Source organism: Argentina silus (genome assembly GCF_951799395.1).
Source record: "Argentina silus genome assembly, chromosome: 5".
NCBI lineage: Eukaryota > Metazoa > Chordata > Actinopteri > Argentiniformes > Argentinidae > Argentina > Argentina silus.
The window spans coordinates 13415274-13439661 of NC_139659.1; the positions used below are offsets into that span (position 1 = coordinate 13415274).

General features: G+C 48.8%; 1 protein-coding gene across 1 annotated transcript in view; it reads left to right on the forward strand.

Moving 5' to 3' along the window:
• Positions 1-19411, forward strand: part of rimbp2a (RIMS binding protein 2a) — a gene marked incomplete at both ends in the record, with an annotated part of 54581 nt that extends 35170 nt beyond the window's left edge. Inside the window, 18 exons of the mRNA XM_083669462.1 lie at positions 614-794; positions 2398-2549; positions 3061-3140; positions 3847-3956; positions 5704-6519; positions 6956-7018; positions 8172-8327; positions 9360-10162; positions 10928-11080; positions 11944-12090; positions 12641-12746; positions 13246-13374; positions 14748-14917; positions 15398-15566; positions 15717-15817; positions 16074-16145; positions 16597-16737; positions 19211-19411. Of these exons, the coding sequence (XP_083525588.1) occupies positions 614-794; positions 2398-2549; positions 3061-3140; positions 3847-3956; positions 5704-6519; positions 6956-7018; positions 8172-8327; positions 9360-10162; positions 10928-11080; positions 11944-12090; positions 12641-12746; positions 13246-13374; positions 14748-14917; positions 15398-15566; positions 15717-15817; positions 16074-16145; positions 16597-16737; positions 19211-19411 (3750 nt within the window). The remainder of the gene's footprint in view (positions 1-613; positions 795-2397; positions 2550-3060; positions 3141-3846; positions 3957-5703; positions 6520-6955; positions 7019-8171; positions 8328-9359; positions 10163-10927; positions 11081-11943; positions 12091-12640; positions 12747-13245; positions 13375-14747; positions 14918-15397; positions 15567-15716; positions 15818-16073; positions 16146-16596; positions 16738-19210) is intronic.
• Between the last annotated feature and the right edge of the window lie 4977 nt (positions 19412-24388).

The window sequence follows — 24388 nt, forward strand, 5'->3', positions numbered from 1 at the left end:
TCTAGCCTTTTTAAATAAATAAAACTCGGATGTGGATGTTAACTGAACTCTCTAATCGTCGTCGGGAGCTGCTCAGATAATGTCTTTAATGTCCATACTTTTATAAGCCTCTTAACTCCTAACTCGCCTAAGTGCTTGGCTTTGTTATCAAAGTGTAGCAGTGTTGCACTGTTTTTCCCCCTCCGTATGCTTTGATTAGACTACAGTGTTTTTGATATGAAGGAGCTGCTGCCAGCCAGAAATGGCTCTGCTGGGATCCTGTACTGTAATTGGTTCAGCTTGTGATCTGCGCAGATTAAACAGATTAAGGATGAAAGCGATATCGATTGTTTTAAAGAGAACTCATATCTGCTTTACAGTAAATAATGGTTCATTACAAACATGTTAACGTAATACATGCGCTGCTTTGCAACATATCCCATTTTATGACTGCTAATTGTAAATTGCTCTGGACAAGAGTGTCTGTAGATATAAATGAATGTAAGGAAATCATATCATTGATGTCTCTCTCTCTCTATCTGTCCTCTCTTTCTATCTGTCCTCTCTCTCTCTCTCTCTCTCTCTCTCTCTCTCTCTGCCCTCTCTCTGCTCTCTCTGTCCCTGTCCACGGAAGGTCAAGGTTCGCGACCTGGAGCAGCAATGCAGGTCACAGAGTAAACAGTTCAACCAGCATCTGCAGGACTTCCGTCTGGAGGAGGACACCGTGGACCCTTTCTCCAAACCACAGACTCCCCTCTCACCCCAAAAGAAACTCTCCCAAATCCTCAACGGACTGGCAGCCCAGGCAGGAAGAGGTAAGGGGGGTGTGGGAGGTAGAGTGGGTATGGTGGGTGGTAGGAAGGGGAGGGGGGATGTGTGAGTGAGAGAGAAAGAGAGAGAGAGAGAGAAAACAACAGATCTAAACAAGAGAATTATCTGTATAAACACACACACAGACACACCACCATACACATAGGAACCATGGAAACGACTGAACCTGCTTCGGTAGCTCTGGGGACACAGCACATTCACACACACACACACACACACACACACACACACACACACACACACACACACACACACACACACACACACAAAAACACACACACACACACACACACACACACACAGATAGAGGGAAAGAGAGAGACAGAGAGAGAGAGAGAGAGAGAGAGAGAGAGAGAGAGAGAGGTGGAAGTAAGCAGCTAAACACGTTTATTTCATAGAGGTTGAACTGCCTTCCTCTTCATTTCATCTGCTGTTGAAGCTCAGTCTGTAAACTGGAAATGGTGGAAAGGATTCTTGTTCATGATCAATAATGCTGCTCATTGATCACAGGCTTGATATATGACATCTGTTAATGAGAGCCGACATATTAATATGCAAACTTCACATACTCTAACCTGCTGTACTGTACCAAGGCAGCAGATACAGCAGCATCAGCAAAACAGATACATTAGGCTTACATTATAGAGCTAGCGATGTGATGTTCAGGGGAGGCTGGTGGAGGGAGAAATCAGAGGACGGGCTCATTGTAATACATGGAATGGAATGAGGAATGGTGTCAAACACACGCATTTGATACCATTTGGTTGATACCATTCCTCATTCCATCCCTGGTATCAAACATGTGTGGTTGATACCGTTCCTCATTCCATTCCGTGCATTACAATGGGCCCGTCCTCCGATTTCTACCTCCACCAGCCTCCCCTGGTGATCAAGATCATCTCATTTCCTTTTGCTTCACTGCCATGGAAATTCTATGACAACGCTATTCTGTGGTTGCATTTCGGAAGCATTAGAACCCAAATCCAAAAATGTAGGTAGTTAAAAATAAATTGTTCTCTCCTTTGATTTCCTTCTGTCTTCCAACCCCTTTCAAGGCTTCCAATTTCCTGTCTGTTTTTGTGTCTACTGAGAGACAGAAAGCGTGGCAGATGTGTCAGGGAAGGGAGGAGGAAGGGAGGGAGGGAGGAAGGGAGGAAGGGAGGGTGAGAGGCCAGTATAGGCCTGAGAGAAGTGTTTTACTTTTACATTTTTACATTTTTGGCATTTAGCAGACGCCTTTATCCAAAGCAACTTACAACAAATACATTAATACGTCTAAGTAAGTGAATCATCTATCCATCAGTCATCATAAGAAAGAGTAATCTATGCTAGGACCAGGGCCTGTAGACAGTCACAATGCTAGAAGAAGGAAGAACTACCTTTTTTTTATTTTTATTTTTTTATTATTAATATATTTACAGTAGAGAAACTGTACAGGGGGGTAGTGGGGATGGAGAGGTCTTTAGGAGGGACGTTTTCTGTGTACTATCTGAAAACAGGAAATCAATAGCTGTTCCGAGAACAGGGAATGGGAGCAGCAGGGATGACAGATGTTCTTTATTTGGTGTGGAAATCCATGTTTCCTAGGCAATGAGAGCTCTGCAAACACGCCGCTGATATCCCAGTTGCTCCGCCCACTGCAGATCGTTGACAGGGATAGGCCCGAGCTGCTGTCTGTCAAGCCCACCGTCGTAGCGACGAGCCGCCCCAGCAGCCCTCGACGGGCGACCCCTTCAGAGGTGGGTCAACCCTAACCATAACCCTAACCCCTTCAGAGGTGGGTCACCCCTACCCAAAACCCTAACCCCTTCAGAGGTGGGTCAACCCTAACCGTAACCCCTTTAGAGGTGGGTCACCCCTAACCCTCACCCTGAACCTAACCCCTTCAGAGGTGAGTCAACTCTAACCCTAACCCCTTCAGAGGTGGGTCAACCCTAACCCTAACCCACCCCAACCCTAACCCGCCCTTACCATAACTCTAACCTACCTTAACCCTAACCTGCCCTAACCCTAATCAATGTACTGGATGGCCTATGTTACTGGAAGCAACCAGTACAGTACAGTAGCTTCCTCTGAAGACAGTATGACGTATTGGTTGTGATGATAAGGATAGACATTGGGATCTTTACCAAGGTTTTAAAGTTTACAGTATATTTACAGGGGCTGGTGAAGGTGGATAAGAGAATGAGGAGATAGTAGTATTGATTGAATCAGTCATCCCTCCTTCACTGTGTCCCCCCCCCCCCCCAGATGGAGGATGAGGTCAGCCCTGCGCCCAGGTCCAAGCCTCGTTACACAGGCCCGGTCCGCCTCTGCACGGCCAGATACAGGTGAGAGGAACCAGGGTGGGCTGTGGGAGACATACAGGTGAGAGGAGCCAGGGTGGGCTGGGGGAGACATACAGGTGAGAGGAGCCAGGGTGGGCTAGAGGAGACATACAGGTGAGAGGAGCCAGGGTGGGCTGAGGGAGACATACAGGTGAGAGGAGCCAGGGTGGGCTAGAGGAGACATACAGGTGAGAGGAGCCAGGGTGGGCTAGAGGAGACATACAGGTGAGAGGAGCCAGGGTGGGCTGGGGGAGACATACAGGTGAGAGGAGCCAGGGTGGGCTAGAGGAGACATACAGGTGAGAGGAGCCAGGGTGGGCTGGGGGAGACATACAGGTGAGAGGAGCCAGGGTGGGCTGAGGGAGACATACAGGTGAGAGGAGCCAGGGTGGGCTGGGGGAGACATACAGGTGAGAGGAGCCAGGGTGGGCTGGGGGAGACATACAGGTGAGAGGAGCCAGGGTGGGCTAGAGGAGACATACAGTTTCTGTAGTGAACTTGATACCCTGGGAGTGGGAACGGCCTGACACACACTGTGACTGCTGGATCAATTCTTGTCTCAACCTGTTATATTATGTCTTCTGGCCTTTAGAATCTTGCTTATACTGTGTCTTTGAGTCAGTGTATCGATAGATTACTGTAATTCACACACTCAGTATTGCTCTCTCTCTCTCTCTCTCTCTCTCTCTCTCTCTCTCTCTCCCGCCAGTTATAACCCTTATGATGGGCCAAACGAGCACCCAGAGGCAGAGCTCCCCCTGGTGGCAGGGAAGTACCTGTACGTGTACGGGACCATGGATGACGACGGCTTCTACGAAGGTGAGGAGTTGTGGTGTGAATCAAACCCATAGCATTAGCATCAGTAGCATCAGTAGCATCAGTAGCATCAGTAGCATCAGTAGCATCAGTAGCAACAGTAGCAACAGTAGCTACTGTTACCTAGCTAGCTAATCTCATTAGTCTTTATTGAGGCTTTTTTCGGTCTGTCCTTGGCTACGCTAATCCCCCTAGCATCCCTCCAGCCCCAGACTTCAGCTGCTCCGAGTCTGAGTCACCATGCAGCATCCATGGAGCGGTGGTGAGATTGCCTTGGCTAGCTCTACCGCCTGGAGGAAGGGGGTTTGTGTTTACCAAGGGGATGCTGCATGGGGCTCAGACCAAGCTGTTGACAAGACGTAGCCTGAGCCTCCGTTAGCTTGACGGCTAATCCTGCTGGGCTCTTATTAATCATTGACAAATTCCCCCTGCAGACGGAGAGAGAGAGGAAGAAGGATAGAGTAGGATAACCAGGATGTCTTTGAAAAGGCACAGAACTACTGGAGTCTAGATCACACCAGTGGAGGCTAGCGGAGGTAGAAATCAGAGGACAGGCTCATTGTAATGCATGGAACCATTCCTCGTTTCGTTCCATGCATTACAATGAGCCCGTCGTTTGATTTCTACCTCCACTAGCCTCCCCTGGGTAAAACATGGGAATGAACATTCCTTGTTCATTGAGCTTCACTGACTCTCAATGCAGATACTGTATATGCTTCCCTTAAAGGTCCAGTATGTACATTTTAGCTTTGAGATAGTGCTAAATAGCCATGGTAAATTAGTGGTCATCAAGGAATGAGATCACATGAGGAAGAGTGTTCACTGAAGAGTGCGGTGTTCGTACAACAAAGCATTTTCTAAAATATGTTATCTGATGCCTATTTCATGTTCGATGTGTTTACAAGGATGTGCACATGTTTGGCGCTATTAAAAAAAAGTGTAGCATATGCACGCTTTCAAATTGTCAGTGCCAGGCCAGCATGGGCAGCAACACGCAAAACTACAGGCTGGATCTTTAAAAGTGATGACACTCTTCGAAAGTAACAGCCTTGCCTCTCACCAACCAAACCCGTTGTAAACTCACACAATGAAGTACAGTTTTTCTTTACCATCTATGGTACAACCCATACCTCAGGGAGAGGCTCTACCACCCCCCATCCCTCCATCCATCCATCCATCCATCCATCCATCCATCCGTCTCATGCCTGAGAAAACAGTGCTGACATATCACACTTAGTGTAGTGAATCACGAGGGCTTTAGTCATTATTTCCTCTTTCTCTTTTTTCACTAATGAGATGGTTCTATTTATAGAGGATGTTAACATTTGCAGCAGGCATCATTAAAGGCTCGGGCGCGAGTGTGGTTCCTCTGGAGACATACTGCTGTGGTGGCTGTCTTTACCGTGCGACTGTTACTGTAGGCAGCGCAGGGGTTCCTGGAAGGTGTTCCTGGAATGTGTCACTGACTGTGACTCATAGCATGATCGCTCAATTACAGTCACTGTATAACATCACAAGGAGCTGACACCTGTTTGTGTCAGGAAGTGGATGTTAGGTCTCACTTTGCTGATTCATTTACTGTTATATAACCTGTCCTACATCAATAACGAAAGCAGTTCTGTCCATGGTCCTTAATCGTTGTACTGTCTCTCTCTCTCTGTCTGCCTCTCTCTCTCTCTCTCTCTCTCTCTGTCTGCCTCTCTCTCTCTCTCTCTCTCTCTCTCTCTCTCTCCCTCTCTCCCTGCTCTAGGGGAGCTTCTGGACGGCCAGCGAGGGCTGGTCCCCTCCAACTTCGTGGAGTTCGTCCAGGACAAGGAGAAGTTGTCCATCAAGCTGGGGGACGGAAGCGACGACTCCCTGGACCCCAGCGGCCTGGGCCTGCTAGGCCTGGACGGAGGCGGCCCCCAGGAAGGTCTACTGGGCCCTGGCGGCTCCAACACCCTGGGACCCTGCAGCAACGGCACCGGGCCCATGGACCCGGAGGACCTGGCCGAGGACGCTGTGCCTTACCCCCGGAAGATCACCCTGATCAAGCAGCTGGCGCGTAGCGTGATCGTGGCATGGGAGCCCCCCACCGTGCCCCCGGGCTGGGGCACCGTCAGCGGCTACAATGTCCTGGTGGACGGCGAGGTGCGGGCTAGCGTGCCGTACGGCGGCCGGACCAAGTCCCTGCTGGAGAAGCTGGACCTGGACGGCTGCGTCCACCGCGTGTCCGTGCAGAGCGCCACGGACCGCGGCCCGTCGGACGAGCTGCGCTGCACGGTGCTGGTGGGCGCCAACGTGGTGGTGGCGCCGTGCGGCCTGCGCGTGGACGACATCCAGCGGGACACGGCCGAGCTGTCGTGGTTGCCCAGCAACAGCAACTACGGGCACACGGTGTTCGTGGACGGGGCGGAGCACGCAGCGATTAGGCCCGGGAGGTACCGCCTGCGGTTCGTCAACCTGGCGGCCATGACGGTGTACAAGGTGAGGGTGGTGGCGCGGCCACACCAGGTGCCGTGGCAACTGCCCCTGGAGCAGAGAGAGAAGAAGGAGGCGGCCGTGGAGTTCTGTACGCAGGCTGCAGGTGAGGCGATGCAGGTTTTCTATTTATTTCTGGGGTTTTTTTTTCTTCTTTTTCTGCAGACAGGATTGCTAACACCAGACAGTTTTATGTCAACAGTATATCCAAGTATTGCTATTCTGCCATCTGTGATTTACGATGGGTTATGTTTTGTGTGGATTTTGTGTGGATTTAATACAAAGTCCAGTGTGTAGTACTTGGATAGAGAATAGTTTGTGTATGTGTGTGTGTGTGTATGTGTGTGTGTGGGTGTGTGCGTGTACTTGTGTGTATGTGTGTGTGTGTGTGTGTGTGTGTGTGTGTGTGTGTGTGTGTGTGTGTGTGTGTATGTGTGTGTGTGTGTTGTTGGAGTGGGCATAGACAGTATTCTAACCACAGAGGTAAGAGAGGAGAGCACAATGCCTTACATGTCTGTGTATGTCTGTTATGTTTTGTCCAGGTCCTGTAGGCCCCATGTATTCCAGAACAGGTCAGAATGAAGACCGGTTTGGTTATGACACAAGTATAAAATGGTTGTTGAACCGCACTGAAAACCACTGGAAAAAAACCCACACTTTCTTGTCACTTCCTCAGCTTTCCCCTTGGCCTCTTCTAAATGCTAATGGACTAAATGCTAATGCTAATGGACTAACCGCTAATGCTAATGGACTAAACGCTAATGCTAATGGCCTTAATGCTAATGGGGGGGAAAGCTACAGAAGTAACTCCCCTTCACTGAAGCCCCCCTCACTGAAACGACCACATTTGGAGAGTATCTGTGTGCACATCCCTTCTGCTTGAGCTCAGACTCCTGCACGGTGTATCCAGTGAACCAGCAGAGAACAGGCTGTACTCAGCTCAGCTGATTCCTCACAGCGCACACAGCGACACTAAGCCCCTCAGGTGGCCTTGGGCCCCCGTTGTTCCACTATGCCTTTTATTTCCACTCCTCCCCAACACACACACACACACACACACACACACACACACACACACACACACACACACACACACACACACACACACACACACACACACACACACACACACACACTACACGGCAAGCAACAGGGCAACACTACACACACACACAGTACAACAATCAATATGATACTGTAGCTGAGAATTGATCTTCCTGGGTGTGATGACCAAAGGTGTAGACTTTATAATGGTGATGCAGATAGGGACATACTGTATCATAATCCGAGAGTTCACCCTTGGAATAAGCACCTTGGATATTGCATGACATTTACATTGTGGTTGCACCGGTTTGTGTGGACATTGAATTGCCGGAGATATTTCACCACTCACCACCAGCACCAGGTGTATGTAATGTGTATCATGGACCAAATACATGTCATTCAACAAGATAAGATACAACATAAAAACACTCTGTGTCTCATGAATGCTCCACTCGCCTCTCCTCCTGAATGTGTGTGTGTGTGTGTGTGTGTGTTTACAAGGCATGTCTACAGCAGGGGAGGCTGGTGAAGGCTGAAATCGGAGGACGGGGCTCGTTGTAATGCATGGAACGGACTGAGGAATGGTGTTTGATACCGTTCCTCATTCCGTTCCATGCATTACAATGAGCCCCGTCCTCCGATTTCTACCTCCACCAGCCCCCCCTGATGTCTATGGATAGCCTCTGCTAATGTCCCCCCCCCCCACCCCTCCAGGACCCCCCTTACCCCCCCAGGAGGTGCAGGTGCAGTGTGGGCAGGCCCCGGGGGTCCTACAGGTCCGATGGAAGCCCCCTGCCCTCACGCCCACGGGAACCTCCAACGGAGCCAGTGTCATCGGATACGCAGTCTGCACTAAAGGACAGAAGGTCAGTGGAGGAGTGTGGATGGAGGGATGAGTAGAGGAGTGTACATGGCAGGATGGAGGGATGAGTAGAGGAGTGTGGATGGAGGGATGGAGGGATGAGTAGAGGAGTGTGGATGGAGGGATGAGTAGGGGAGTGTGGATGGCAGGATGGAGGGATGAGTAGGGGAGTGTGGATGGCAGGATGGAGGGATGAGTAGAGGAGTGTGCATGGCAGGATGGAGAGATAGTGGAGGAGTGTGAATGGAGGATAGGGGATGGTTTACAGACTGTTTGTTTAAGAATAGATACATATATACATATATTGCGTGCACCCACCAATTGACAAACCTAGTCTGAAGGTGGATTCATCTCAGAGTATGCATCATTGCGTGTGTGTGTGTGTGTGTGTGTGTGTGTGTGTGTGTGTGTGTGTGTGTGTGTGTGTGTTAACATGTCATTAGCTACATCATTACATCACTGCTGGTTTCAGTGCACAGCAGTGTCATCCAGGCGTTTCTCACCGCCAGTGCAGTAGTCTTTCCTACTAGGCCCCATAGAAAGCACTCTAACGCCCTCTGCTGGCGAACCTGACATATGAACACTCTGCCTTTGGCGTGAGAGAGTAACTAGGATGTTTCAGTGACAGTTGGCCTTAATCTTTAATCTCTCCTCTGGGTTATGGCTTTTCCTGTCCTCATGAACCCTCCAGTGATGGACTGACATAGTTCCTTATATAAGTGTTTGATTTAGAAAGATACGCTATAGCTTAGCTTCAGACTTGACCAGTCTGAACAGACATTGTCCTACAGAAGGGACACAAAGCACACACACTCTGTGAATCCCTTATGTGTGTAGAGATGTTTGAATGAGAGAATGTTTCCAAATACACAGCAAAATGTCACCCAATCAAACCCTCAGCAAACCAGTGAATTAACAGGCTAATCATCCTATGCATACAGTATGGTATTAGCTGATCTGACCTGAGCTGTGTGTGTGTGTGTGTGTGTGTGTGTGTGTGTGTGTGTGTGTGTGTGTGTGTGTTGTTCTGTCTCAGATAGCGGAGGTGCTGTACCCCATGGCGGACTATGTGACAGTGGAGCTGAACAGGATCCAGTGTCTGGAGGCCCGTGAGGTCATCGTCAGGACGCTGTCAGCCCAGGGAGAGTCTCAGGATTCCCTGGTCGCCACCATCCCAAACAACCTACTGGTGCCTCTTCACCCCGTCCCCGTCCCTGTGCCCCAGCCCCCCCCGCACCCCCACACAGGACCCCCGCCACCCCACCCCCAAGCCCCACCACACCTCCAGTCCCTCCACCACCCCCACCCCCACCCGCAGCCTCCCCAACCACAGCCACACGGACAACCTCACCCGCCCCACCCGCAGCCCCAGCCACACCACCAACCCCTGACCCCTCATCAAGCCCCCCAACCCCAGCCTCATCTACTTCACCCCTCTCACCCCGGTGCCCAACAGCCCCAGCCTCTCCACCTCCAGCCTCACCCGCCCCACCCGATGCCCCAGCCCCAGCACCGCCTGCCCCTGCTGCCCCACCAGATCCCCCAGCCCCAGCCCCACAGACTAGTAAGTGCCAGAGACCTGGAAGCCAAAGAGCAGGTGGCCCACCACGGGGGGGTCCCTGTCCCCATGCCCGGTCAGCCCTGGGACCCCGCCCGCTCCCCCTCCGCCCAGCCCCCTGCCCCCATGCACGGCCACACCCTGGAGGCGCCCCCCTCTGCCAACCGCCGCTCACCCTCCCCCCAGAGGATCCTGCCCCAGCCCCGGGGCACCCTGATCCCAGACACGGTGGCCAAGGCCATCGCCCGCGAAGCCGCGCAGAGGGTGGCTGCAGAGAGTGGCAAGGTGAGATTGTTACGATGAATTTGTCTGGTCTGTCATGGTTGTTTTATGGTACAAATCAGGTGCCATATCGGGTGCCAAGCATTGGCACAGCTGGACATTTAACTCTCGTTTATTCTCTGGTGAGCCAGTTGTGTATTGTAGTAAATCACAAATCTCCCAAAGCATTCAGAAAGGCCCTTGAAAGCATTGCTATGTAATAAACAAGCCTGTCTCTAAATGAATACGTTCTGGATCATTCCTCCAGACCAAAGACAATGAGCTGGAGGTGGCGGGGAGGCGGAGGAAGAAACCACCTGAACGTTGCTAGTTCGAATCACCAATCATTATTTTGGTTGCTAATTGTTGTTGCTCATGCTAACATCTGGTAATGCCTTCCCCTGACAACTTACACTAACCTTAACCACTCGAAGTTAACGCCTAAACTTAACTAGTCGAACACCAAATATTACCTAACCATCACGCAGGTCGTAATTCCCGTAACTGTTACGTATCTTACGTTTTTGACGTATCTTACGTCAAAACAGGTGTTCAAGCGCTGGTATAGCCAGATAATACGATCCCCATGGTCTACGTTTCCTTGGAACGTAATAATTTGGAGACTATGTTGGTAATAACTCTCTAATAACAATTCTAATAACTCTGTAATAACAATGATAATAATTCTCTAATAACAATGATAATAATTCTCTAATAACAATGATAATATAACTCTCCAATAACAATGTAACAGACACACCAGTAACAGCTGTCCCCTTGCTGTGTCAGATGGAGAGGAGGGGCATGTATACCGAGCAGGGTCAGCCCTTCCATCAGCGCAACTCTGACGAGGAAGAGGAGGATGAGGAAGGGTACAACCGGCGCCGCAGAACAGGGGCCTCAGTGGATGAGTTCCTCAGAGGGTCTGAGCTGGGCCGGCCGGTGAGTCAGAACTAAAGCAGAACAGAACATACTGTCCTTGCGCTTGTTTTTAGTTTGCCTGGTGCCATGGACCCAATGCATTAGTCACAGAATTATACTGTATATACCCCAAGCTAAACCGCGTTGAAATCCTTCACAGAATGTAGATACAGAAGGGTGGAAACCCGTTTGAAATGAGTGACGCCTCGCCACACGTCGAACCAATCAAATAGCTAACGCCTTCATCGACTGGATTTTGTGTATAGAGCACACTTCTGGCGAAACAGAATTCAGCCGTTCCTTCAGGTTTTCTATAATTTTCTTCAGGGTTGCAAGCTAGCAAACTGTAGGCAACAACTGTCAGGTCCCAAAATAGTCCTAGCCGGTCGTAAAAGACGACGCACATCACAACAAGCGATCATCTATGGGCATGTGGGGGGAGGGTTCTTAAAATGCAACATCCAATGAAATTGCGAGCTCGTTCTCACTGCGCTCTGTCCAGGTTCAATCCAAGCCACATCGCCTAATCTAAAGTTCCCCAGACCTCCAAATGTCTGTAAACTCCAGGCTTAATCCAGCGCACCGCAAATCCAGTATTTCCAGCTAGAGCTTTTGGGGTCCATAGGAGCCTATGGTGAAGTGAATAGGTAGTACCTGTACACTTCACAGTGCATAATGTGTTGTGTATATAATGTCACTATGTTTGTGTATGTGTACAACCTCCGTACTGCAGTACATATTGCACAGCCTTCATGATGACCCTGTGTGTGTGTGTGTGTGTGTGTGTGTGTGTGTGTGTGTGTGTGTGTGTGTGTGTGTGTGTGTGTGTGCGTGCATGTCTCTCTCTCTCTCTCTCTCTCTCTCTCTCTCTCTCTCTCTCTCAGCCCCAATTCAGCCATAGTGAGGAGTACCACAGTGACAGCAGTCGGGGTTCGGACCTCTCTGACATCATGGAGGAAGACGAGGAGGAGCTGTACTCTGAGATGCAGCTGGAGGAGGGACGAAGACGCAACTCACACAGCGCTCTCAAGGTAACCGTCAACCACGGCCTCCACGGCCAACCATGACCTCCACGGCCAACCACAACCTCCACGGTCAACCACAACCTCCACGGCTAACCACGACCTCCACGGCTAACCACGACCTCCACGGCTAACCACAGCCTCTAACCCTATATCAGCAGATAGAGCAGTTATCTTATCTTAGCACATATAGTCAAGTCTCGTTTATTTGTCTTGTTTAAGTAAACAATGCATCGAAATGCCTGAGGCAGAGCAGCTTGGCAACATCAATCGATGTCAACAATAGAATGTAACAAGGATAATAGCTCAATATAAACATCAACAGTAATAAACAGTAAATACAGTAAAAAATACCATATACAGTTGGATCCCTGTTGGATCATGCGTGCTGCAGTTTGTCTACATATGAACCGTTCCTATGCTGTGTCTTATTATGGTTAATTAACAAAAATTTGGTGTTTAGATAATGAGACTGCAATGAGATGTTGGGAAGTAGTTTTTTGGGGGGGGGTTCATTTTGGGAATGTTGAGAGATGTTTCTGTGTTTTCCTCTCAGATCATTGGGAACAACTCCTCGGGGGGCCGGTCGGATCGAGAGACGGGGCGACGGATCTCCCATGGCGGACCCCAGCCCCAGAGACGCCCCCTCATGGTCCCGTCCATTGGTCAGTAGGGTCACGTGACCAGACGGAGGAGAGGATTCTGGGAGTTTGAATGTTTTGTTGTTGCTTTGATGTTCTCTGTGCCCTTATTAGACGTTGTGCTTTACTGTGGAAATCTCCCATGAGCCTCTCTGTGTCTACAGCTCACCTCTGTGTATCTGAACCATGCTCATGCCTGCACAGTAGCCTACGTAAAGCTCACACACTTCCCTGAATGCACATACAGCATAGCAGCCAGTAGCAGTGTTCAGAAGGTCCTTAGCTGGTAGACAGTGACTATGTACACTACACACATATTATTGTCTCACCACACTTCAAGAGATGTTCCAATTATAGATAGAAGAATGGATAGAAGACTGCCTGCTTTCAGTTCCCTTTTTCATCGCTATCCATATGTAGCATAGTATGATATCAAATTTATCGAAGCTAGCTAGCTCCTCCGAGCGAATGAGTGACCTGCGTGCTGTAACCCCTCCCCCGTGTGATTGGTGTCTTCCTGTAGAGATTACCACAGAGAGTAACAGTGAGGGGAACCTCTCTCCCGTCACGGACGATGTTTACTATGGCAGTGTAGCACGGCACAGGACGACGTTGTCGTCACGGCGACGTGCGGGTGCCAGGCCTCCGTATGGTACGTGCTGCACACGGTCTCTCTCTCCCTCTCTCTCTCTCTGCCAACGCCGCGAGCACTAATGGGGGAGAGAAACAGTGGCGACTCAACCGGTGCCTCAAACAAGACGCATAGCATAGCATGATCCACTGCACTGCACCGCACCAAAATGGCGGCTCAGGGAGCCATACTTGGGCCACAAGATGGCCGCCCACTGTTGCGGATGGAATGACTGCTGCTCAGAGAATGCACCTCCCTTTTCCCCTGCACTGAACTCCCATCAGATGCCTGCTGAACCCCCCCCCCTCCCCCCTTTTTAATCTAACCACACCCACCACACTGTTACTAGGGTCATGCATGATTGGGTGAGAAAAGTCAGGGGTGTCGCTTTGAATGAGACAATAGAATACAACAATATTACAATGGAAAAACAAATGTCCTCTTTTTATAGTGAAAGTTTTCGTGAAAATATCCCAATACTTGAGACGATATTATACTTGTTCTGCCTCTACAGAAATTACACTTACCTAGTCTTACGTCGAGAACGTTTCGGTTGTTGACGTTTTTACATGCGCACGATGCTTACGATCTAATTTAATTTCCTGCAAGGGGTCAAAAAACCGGACCGACAACGTTAGTAGATCAGACTGCTAGGCCTCCCCTCCAGCTTCAGTAGGATGCATGGTGCACCACAGAGTCCAGTCAGTGTGCTTGTTTGTGTGTGGTCCTATGTGTCTGTGTGTCCTCCTGTCTACAGCCATCACGTCTGTGTAATGCACCATGTCTGGCTTGCTCTCCATCCATCTGTAAGTATACTGTACTCGCCCGGGGCACTCCCTCACCACGGTACAGTAGAACTACAGTAGAAAACACTGTGAACTCAACACGGTGGTGTCCAGTACGATGAATGGATCGTGTTGTCTCTTTGACCGCTGAAGGAACCAATGGATGGACTGACCACAGAACTGTGCTCGCATGCTACGAAAGACACGTTGTGTGAGGAGGTCACACTCGATCCATTGTGTTAGTTCTGCATGGTCAGCCGGTTGGTTTGTCTCACACTCGTAAATGACTTGTCGATGACGATGCACCACGCTGTACAGATGGCCACTTCCCCTCTGTTAGTCTGTGCACAACAGCATGCATGACTGACGTGCTTCAACACATACTGGTGTTAACCAGTGCCCAAACATGCAGTAACTGTCTTTTGACGTCCTAGTAAAAGGCTTTCCAAACATGCTGTAGAGACGAATTCTTGACAAATGTAACTTCATTTCAACACCACATAATGGCGTAATGACGTGCCCCAATACTACCCTATATTACCGTACATGTCAGATGCTGTTTGAGATGCAGTTGGATGTTGTTGTCTTCCTCTCTCTCCCGTGTCAAAGACGGCTACAGGGACCGGGAACGCCGCTCCCCTCCCTACTACGACGAGTCAGAGACCGAGGAGTCGTTCCGGATCTTCGTGGCGTTGTTTGACTACGACCCGCTGTCCATGTCTCCTAACCCGGATGCAGCGGATGAGGAGCTGCCCTTTAAAGAGGGCCAGATCATCAGGGTGAGTCTGGAAGGCCATAGCACAGCTAAATAAAATAAATGATCTAATTGTATTTGTCCTATACACAGAATACAGTTGTAGATGGTGTAATGAGTGTAACTACCTCTTCAACAGTGCAACGATGAAGTCATAATAAAACAATAGCATGAGGTAGAGGTAGCAGCAGAAACACAACAACAATAGTGGAGTGGGTCGATAAATACAGTAGCAGCAATAGTAGTACGTAATAGTGTGTGTGTGTGTGTGTGTGTGTGTGTGTGTGTGTGTGTGTGTGTGTGTGTGTGTGTGTGTGTGTGTGTGTGTGTGTGTGTGTGTGTGTGTGTGTGAGAGAATGCAAATGTGCAATTTGCAATGTCAGCTAGAGAGCCTGTGTTGGGACTGCTATGTATGGGAATTGTTGAAGCACTTTTGTAAATGATTGTATGTGGAAAATGTATGTTTCCCTCCCTCCCTCCCTCCCTCCCTCCTTCCCTCCTCCAGGTGTATGGTGATAAGGACACGGATGGGTTCTACAGAGGGGAGGTCCGGGGCAGGTGTGGGCTGCTACCCTGTAACATGGTGTCAGAGATCAGAGCAGAGGACGAGGAGACCATGGACCAGCTCATCAAACAGGGCTTCTTGCCTCTCAACACCCCTGTGGACAGAATAGGTGACACAACACACGGCATACACACAGTATCTCTCTCTCTGTGACACACCACACACATGACACACACGCAAACACACCATCAAACATGTCCTTGTGCATTATCAGTGTGTCACCTCTGTCCCCCGGCTGTTCCTTTGTTTATTCTCACAGAGCAGAGCAGACGAGGCCTGCGTCGTGACCAGGCCACCCGTAGGATGGTGGCCCTCTACGACTACGACCCCAGAGAGAGCTCCCCCAATGTTGACGTGGAGGTACTGCAAGTAAATGGATACACACACACACACACACACACACACACACACACACACAGATGTACTGTAACCAGATGGACAAATAGACAGACAGACACACAGACACAGACACACAGACAGACACACAGAGAGACAGACAGACAGACACATAGACAGACAGACAGACACACACACACAGAGAGACAGACAGACAGACACACATATAGTCAGTATGGGTCTTTATATCCTGATCCTGTGTCTTTCTGTTTCCTCATAGGCTGAGCTGACCTTCTGTGCCGGTGACATCATCGCTGTGTTTGGAGAGATCGATGAAGACGGGTTCTACTACGTGAGTGTACCTCAGATCTGGGTTCCTCTTGTGTCTGGAATATCTTCTTCTCTCTGGTTCCGCCCACTGTGTTTAGTCAGGTCTCTTTTGTCCCCCCCCCCCCCCCCCCCCACACACACACACACACACACTTTCTGGGGGCGGCAGGTAGCCTAGAGGTTAGAGAGGCCGGCCAGCAATCGATAGGTCACTGGTTTGACCCCCACCCCAGGAGGGAGCTGGATGTGAACTGGTGACTGGAGGGCACTTAACCCTTAACAGATCCAGGGGCGCCGAAGATGGCTGACCCTGTGCCCAGAACCCAGAGCTCAGTTCTCCCTGAGGGTTGTGCATATGTGTTCTCTCGGAGGAGGGGGGGTGCAGAAAATACCACATTCCAAACAGTTTTTGATGCCAAATAAAAAATTGTTTTTGTTTTTGTCTGTTTGTTCTTCTCCTCTTCTCTCCGCAGGGTGAGATCAACGGCCACCGTGGCCTCGTCCCCTCCAACTTTCTGGAAGAAGTGCCTGACGATGTGGAGGTGTACCTGACGGAGACGCCGTCCCGCTACGCCGCGCAGGACGAGCCCACTAGCCGGGCAGAGGCCAAAAGGGTACAGCATCGCCGCTCTCAGCGTTAGGCCCTCTGTCCATCCATCCTCCGTCTCTCTCTTGATTTACGTCTCTCTCGCTTTCTCCACTTGCCGTCTGTTCTGTTGTTCTGTGTGTGTGTGTGTGTGTGTGTGTGTGTGTGTGTGTGTGTGTGTGTGTGTGTGTGTGTGTGTCGTCTGTCCGTGTGTGTGTGTGTGTGTGTGTCGTCCGTCCGTGTGTGTGTGTGTGTGTGTGTGTGTGTGTGTGTGTGTGTGTGTGTGCGCGCGCATGTGTCGTCCGTGTGTAACAGTGGTGACTATCAAAAAAATAGCCCCGCCCTCGGAGAAGGGACTCAATCGCAGTCAAAGCAGCCTGACTTTGACCTTTGACCTTTCTGAGTGTTAGAAAGGAAGAAGCAAAGCCTGAGACCGTATGGACAGAGAGATAGGACTGTGCCACTACGCTGATTGGCTGGAGCGTTGACAAAGGAGAGTGGATATTTGAAAAAGGCTAAAAGTCATTCCGCGGTGGGATAATTCGGTAACCTCTTTGCACTGAAACACAACATCAAAACATGGATATTGTGTGTTATTGATTAAGTGCTTTATGGACAAGTCTGATTTATACCATTTGTTCCTGGGAGGAAGGAAAGGATTTGAGTAAACTGTAGGGTCAATGAGAAGAAATAGCAAAGCATGCCTTTTTCAAAAATAAACTTGATACCTTTTATATAATAGGACTTTATTGGCCCAACTGCTGTGTTTCCCTGGAGAGGCTTTGTTTCTTTTTGTATAATGCACACACGTAAAAAAAAAAATCTATTTTTCAGGCCTGATGAAAGTGGATAGATATGCCATGTTTGATCTAAAACGTAAAGAAGACGTTACCAGAGCAACAGTGAGACTTCCATACTGTAATGGTACCTCAATGGAAACAAATAAAAGGAAGAATTGGATATGAATAATTTTTATTTGCGATGTGTGTTCATGTTGTGTATTGTTTTTTTTGTTTTTTTTTGTATTTGTTTTTCTCTTCTGTTTTCATAGTGGTGGTGTGGTGTGGTGTGGTGTGGGTTTTTACTGAAATGACGATGTCACCACATCTGATTTATTTTTTTTCTCACCTGCTTGGCAAAACAAAACAAAACAAAACAAACAAAACAAAAAAACAGTAGAAGATTGTTCATTTCACGTCATAAATTGCTGTGTCTGCCTCGTACAGTAAGTGAGCAACTAGAGATACCAGACTCAAAGACCTAATGCAGGGGATCTGCGAACATTTCCATTTTTCCAGGTTTTTAAATGGTGATTAAACATTCTGTTAGCACTCAAGAGTACTGTAGTACTTGCCGTAAGATTATAAGCAACAACATCATCACATTTGCACATTCAATTATGCAACATTAAGTTGTCTAAGTTTGTAAAGTTTGTAAAGTAACCCCGGTACTTGTGAGTGAATATTATATATATTGTATATATATTTATTTTGATGATCTTTAGTTACAAAGTCCTCTTTTGTAACAGTTTTTATGCCTGCAAAGAAGTGGACCAAATACTTCTGGGCACACTTTTTTGCAAGTTCAAAAGTTTCCTAACTGTAGTTAAAGTACAGTTTAGCAATTTACTATTAGGGCCTGCAAGTGAATTGTGAAGCCACATTTTACTCAAAGTAAAAAAAAATTCTTAGAGAAAATGGTATGGTTAGCATACAATCCAGAGTTTGTTTGGCAGTGAATGCATTAGACAAGAGGCATGGTATCTACAGTTGTGTACCTGGGTGTTGTACTGTATTCTACTGTGTGTGTGTGTGTGTCTCTCATGGTCGCTGGGACTATCAGACTCTGTGGTGTTATAATATCGTGCTCTTCGTTGGATGGCTTCCTCCTCAGTGTGTGTTCTTCATAGATGTGTGAAACATCTCTTCTGCTTCCCCTGCAACCCCCGTCTCCCACCACTCAGAGGTACAGGGAGACACTATACAACTATACAGGAACTGTGGGAACTCCATTGTATGCAAGAAGACAGAACAGTCGTTTATACCAAATCAAATATCCTGAATCCCCTTTGTGAAATACACTCAGAAGTGTGTTTGACACCACAACGGTTAAATGTAGAATATAATAGTGAGCCCCAAGGACACTGCTTTCTATTTCCTGATAATTACTTTTACACCCACCCACTGTAGCACAATGGTCGCAAACCTACTGTACTGTAGCACATTGAATACAAGCATAAGTGGAAATGAAATTAGACTCTTTAGAAATGGCCACTTGGCACACAAACCTTTCTATGGATGGGCAACTCTCAATTATGGATCTCCTTGAGTGCTTAACCCAGTGTCTTTGAGAGTCCCTGAGGATCCCTAGCATCACTGTAGGTGAACAGGCTCCTCAGACAAACGCTCCACACAGAGAGGGTAGGCTACAGAGAGGTGCTACTTGCTTGGTAACGCCCTGCCCCTGCCCCCCTACCACCCTCCCATGGCATCTCTCCTCAGGTAACCACGGATACCACCGAGAGCTCGGCCCCGCCCGCCCGAGTGGCGTCCCCCACGGTGCGGCCCCTCCTCCCGGGGATCATGCGCCCCCTCAGCCCCACCAGGGGTCCCCGCGACCCCCGCGACCTCAACTCCAAAAAGAAGAAGGGACTGCTCTCCAAAGGGAAGAAACTGCTCAAGAGACTGTCCCCGGTCAAATAACACGGACCCAAACGGACCCCTGGGTGAGGACAGATGCTGGGCTCAGCGCTTTGCCTTTCGGCAGACAAGCAATCAAATCGGTTGATGATCCTACAGCACACAATGGCGGTTGGAAATGTGTGCCTATGTATACAGGACAATATATGTGAGCCTAATTGAATATACTGTACTATACAGAGACAACGTTCATGTTCTGATGATGATGAATACACATACTAATACGTACATGTACTCAGTGCCAACACTGATGAGGAACCTGCTCACAACATACACTATAGCTGTGATGTATTTCAGATGGAGGGAAAAAAATAAGAGTTTAAAACTAGGATTTTCATGACATGTATTTTTCCCATTTCTTTAGTTCTACAAAATGTAAAGGGATATTACTGTGGATCGGGACAGTGTTGGTCTAATCTTGGTACAGCCCTTTTGTGTTTTATTCTTTTTGAAATTTTGTTTCAACCAGGGTAACATCGGAATACTCCCTTTGTTTCGAGAGGGTTGAGAGTACATGGTCACAGTAATGTACTACTTCTAAGGATCTTTAACAGATTTAACTTGACTCAGCGCAAGAACTAAACTGTTGTGATAGATGTCAATACTATAGGAGACAGACCATATTCCTCCTGACACACTGGAGAAACAACTACACTGTTATTGATGGCATTCTGTCAGTAATGCTGGCTGCTAACAAAGAGTCTTTATTCAGTGCAATATATAACACAGATGTTAAATCAGGACCGTGGCATAGGTTTGAATCACTCAACATAGACATTTACTTTTGACATGGGAGAGTGTCTGTGCTTCAACAGACAGGTGAAGGCCACTAGTGTTATCTAGTACATGTAATCGTACAGATTGACCAGAGAGGTCACAGGGCATTACACCGAATACAAGAGAGTCATGTTGACATTCTAAACCATCTCAGTGGCCTTTATGAAAACAATACAAGCATGACATTCCTCATTTTTCTATGGTTGACAAGGTTGTTTTTAGAATTACAGTACACCAGTCTTTGCCAAGAACCCCTGCTGCATCTCCGATAGCCTTCTTGTGTGAAGTAAAACAAAACAAGAAGAGGGCTTCAGCTGTCACGAAACGTCGAGTAAAACATTGCTGTCCAACTGTCATGAAACGCCTAGTTAAAAGACAACCTGCTGTGTTTGCCTTCCTATTGCACAAAGGTGTGTGTTGTTTGTGTCTGATAAACGGAGGACATGTGGTCGTGTTTGTGTGTGTGCGTGCGCGTGTGTGCGAGTGCGCAGGCACGTGAGCGTGCATGCGTGCGTGCGTGCGCGCGTGTGTGTGTGTGTATGTGTGTGTGTGTGAGTGATCAGTGTGCATTCATGTCTGTGCATCCTTCTTTGATGAATAAAAAAGAGCACACGTAGTTGCGAGTCATGTGATCTAGTGATGTGCTACTAGCTACCTACATTGCCGGTGTGTAACGTTGCGTTCCGTCGTCCGTCCGTCCGTCGGAGGAGAGGGTCACGTTTTCCCCCCTCAACCATTTCAGTGGAGATGTCTGTTGTAGGTGTGTCCTCAGACTCTGCTAGCGTTGTTTACACATACACGCGTCTTAAGGACCTTGGTGACGATCTGCTTTTTTAACTCAAGGGAGAGGGAGGGAGGACCTACATACTGTACTGTACCGTACCTACGACCTCTGACCCCGTCCTGACCGGACCTATGGGCTAAAACCAGTGCTAAATAAAAGGTGCGTCTGGCTGAGGCTCGGTACCTGGAGAGGCTGGTCGACCTGTAGCCTTTAGAAGAAAGCAGCCATGTGTTTCTGAACACCTTTCAACCCGTGTTTGTTCTATTTATTGACATTGTTTGACGAGACAACGACGTTGGATAGATAGCACAAACAGTCTTGGGTGACCAGGCGCACATTCCACCCCAGTGTCATCCACCCATGTTAAGCCCTTTTTCAGCTACAGTCTATGTATAGCCCCCTGCTTGACCCGCATTATAATGAGCTAGATGTTTGAGTCAAGTGTATCCTATATCTGCACAGATTACAGGGTTCTTCACTTCTTCATTTGTTTATGTTAAAAGAGAGAGAGAGAAAGAGAGAGGCGTTAGGGTTGGGGAGGGAGAGATATACTGATGGACTGCCAAAAAGGAATGTATGAAATGTTCAGCTGGCAATATACAGTAGAGTTTACATCGTATTATTTGTTCAAAGTTGAGTTATGTGCATAATTTCTGTTGCGAAGCTGGAAGAAGGTGTTCATGTCATAAAACCAAACCATTCATCTGTGAATGGGTGTAGTGTCAATGCTGTTGCTCTTTTTGTACTTTAGTCCATTTGTAGATAATTTCTAAATGTTTATACTTGATTTTCAGACTGCCTTTTTTAGTGCATTGAGAGTTCTTATTGTAAACAGTGCAAGCATTCTCCATGGTGTCCTCAAGATAAAAATGTTTAAGTCCGAGGTTATGTGCTTGCTCTGTGAATCAAAGAGAAGAAAAAAAAAAAAGAAAAAGAAATCATTGGACAATATTTATGGTGATCAAATACTGTGTGGATGTGCATGTGCAAAAAATACATTTTTTTAATCCAAATAAATTTGATATTTTGTAGAGTCTCTGTGTTTGAATTCCTTTCTTTGCGTGAGTTACATTTTTATCTTAGTAAACGCATGAACATGTCATCCCTCATGTGGCATTTAAAGTGCTACAGTCACATCCTCAAATGTGGCTTTTGCGCACCATAGTCTCCAAATGATTACGTTCTGGGGGGCCGTTTCTGCAGACAAAGGAAATACGAGGGATCGTATTATCTGGCTATACCAGCGTTTGACGATTTGAAGATACCTTGCGTAAGAGTTACATGAATTACGACTTGCGTGGCGGTTAGGCAGTATTAGGCATGAACTTCGACTGGTTAGGTTTAGGCATGAACTTCAACTGGTTAAGGTTAGGGTAAGTTATCAAGGGATGGCATTAGCAAAAAAAAAAAAGAGCACCAAAAAGAAATAGTGTGCCCATCGTGATTCGAACCAGCGACCTTCGGCCAGTATAGCTAGATAATACGACCACACATATCGTATTCTTTGGTCTGCAGAAACGTTCCCCCAGAAAGGAATAATTGCTTTTGCAGCGTAGGCCTACTGTATTGTATGACTGCAGAAATCAGCTTCACTACCTGTATTACACCAGACATCCACAGGAGGGCAGAAGTGGTCTTCACCTGCGCTTGTGTTATTTACACACCTGCGTTTGAGACTGTATACCACCACTCCTGTGGTTCCCTGGGTTATGCCGAAACGTTTCTGGCTCAGGGGAGAGAGAGAGAGAGAGAGAGAGAGAGAGAGAGAGAGAGAGAGAGACCGAGAGAGAGAGAGAGAGAGAGAGAGAGAGAGAGAGAGAGAGAGAGAGAGCAGATTATGCTCATTCATCGCCACATCAGAGAGACAGAACCAGAGAATGAGAAGAAGAGAGGTGGGGGTCAGAGAATAAGAGAATAAAAGAAAGAGTCAGAACCATGTGGAGGATGTTTAAGATTCTCCCCGGCTGTGACCTCTCCATCACCACTCTGCCGCTTCACACACAGCTTCTCCTCCGCAGGGGGCGTGAGTGGGAGACATCCATCTTCTGCTGGCCTCACTGATGAATATTTCACAGGCCCTAATAGGGCCGGTTAGAGCCTCAGCAAAACCCCGATCTGACCCCTACAGTACCACCGCCGCAGGGATGTCAGGAAACACTGCGCGTGTGTGTGTGTGTGTGTGTGTGTGTGTGTGTGTGTGTGTGTGTGTGTGTGTGCATGCCAGAGGGGGGCAGCGAGGGACGGAAGGAGGACGTTCCGGTTAGCGTGTAACTCTTCCGGGAACCCCGCGGGGCGTGAGCAGTGATGTGTTTGGCGGCCACGCTCTGAGAGGCGCATTCATTCGTCATCGCCACCGGCGGGTGACATGGACTTGGAGGAGCTGTCCATTCATCTTCGTCTGGGCAGCTCAGAGTCAGGGGGGGGTGGGGGAGGGGGGGATATCCACAGGGCATCGGCCAGTGCCTCTTTCTGCTCTACTCTGCTGGAGAGCACTCAGGGTTGCCATAGGACTGCCTGCCCGCACCCCCCACCTGCCTGCCCCCCCCACCCCCCCGCACCCCAGCCTGCCCACCGCCCCCCCGCCTGCCCCCCCGCCTGCCTCCCCACCTGCCTCCCCACCTAACCACCCGGCCCCTCCACCTGCCTGCACCGCCGCCTCCCCACCTAACCACCCGGCCTCCCCGCCTGCCTGCACCACCGCCTCCCCGCACCACCGCCTCCCCACCTAACCACCCCCCCCCCCGCCTGCCTGCACCGCCGCCCCCCCACCTAACCACCCGGCCCCCCACCTGCCTGCACCGCCGCCCCCCCCCCCCCCCCCCCGCCTGCCTGCCTAGCTGCCGTAATGAGCATTACAGAGGTATAAAACCAGCATTACAACAGGAGATCACGCTCCATAGCTCTCCCTGGAGGTTATGGAACAAGGCACGGCCGTTTACAATAATGCCAACCTAGCTAGTGGGCCTCATAAAAAGCTTTAGTGGTTCTTATTGTCTGGAGTGTTGTTAAAAAAAACACTCTTACAGTATCAAACACATTCTGAGGTTCCCTACCATCCAGTAAATACCTGCAGCGTACATTTACCACATTTCATCCCGTCCTCTCTCCCTGCTTGAGGTTTGATGGATGCGTCCTATCACGAGTCCAGCTCATCATCATTTAGCTAATGGAGAGTAATAGAGAGGTTATGGAAAGATTAAGATACAGGGGCGCTGCGGTTCAATGACAATCTCTCAGATGGACTGCTGATGAACCGGAAAGGTTAACTGAGCTACCAGTCATCCAGTGACTCCTATTCTAATCAGTGGAGGCCGGTGGAGGTTGAACATCGGAGGATCACTGTAATGCATGCGATGGAATGAGAAATGGTATCAAACCCGTCCGATTTCGATTCCGATCTCCACCAGCCTCCCCCGGTT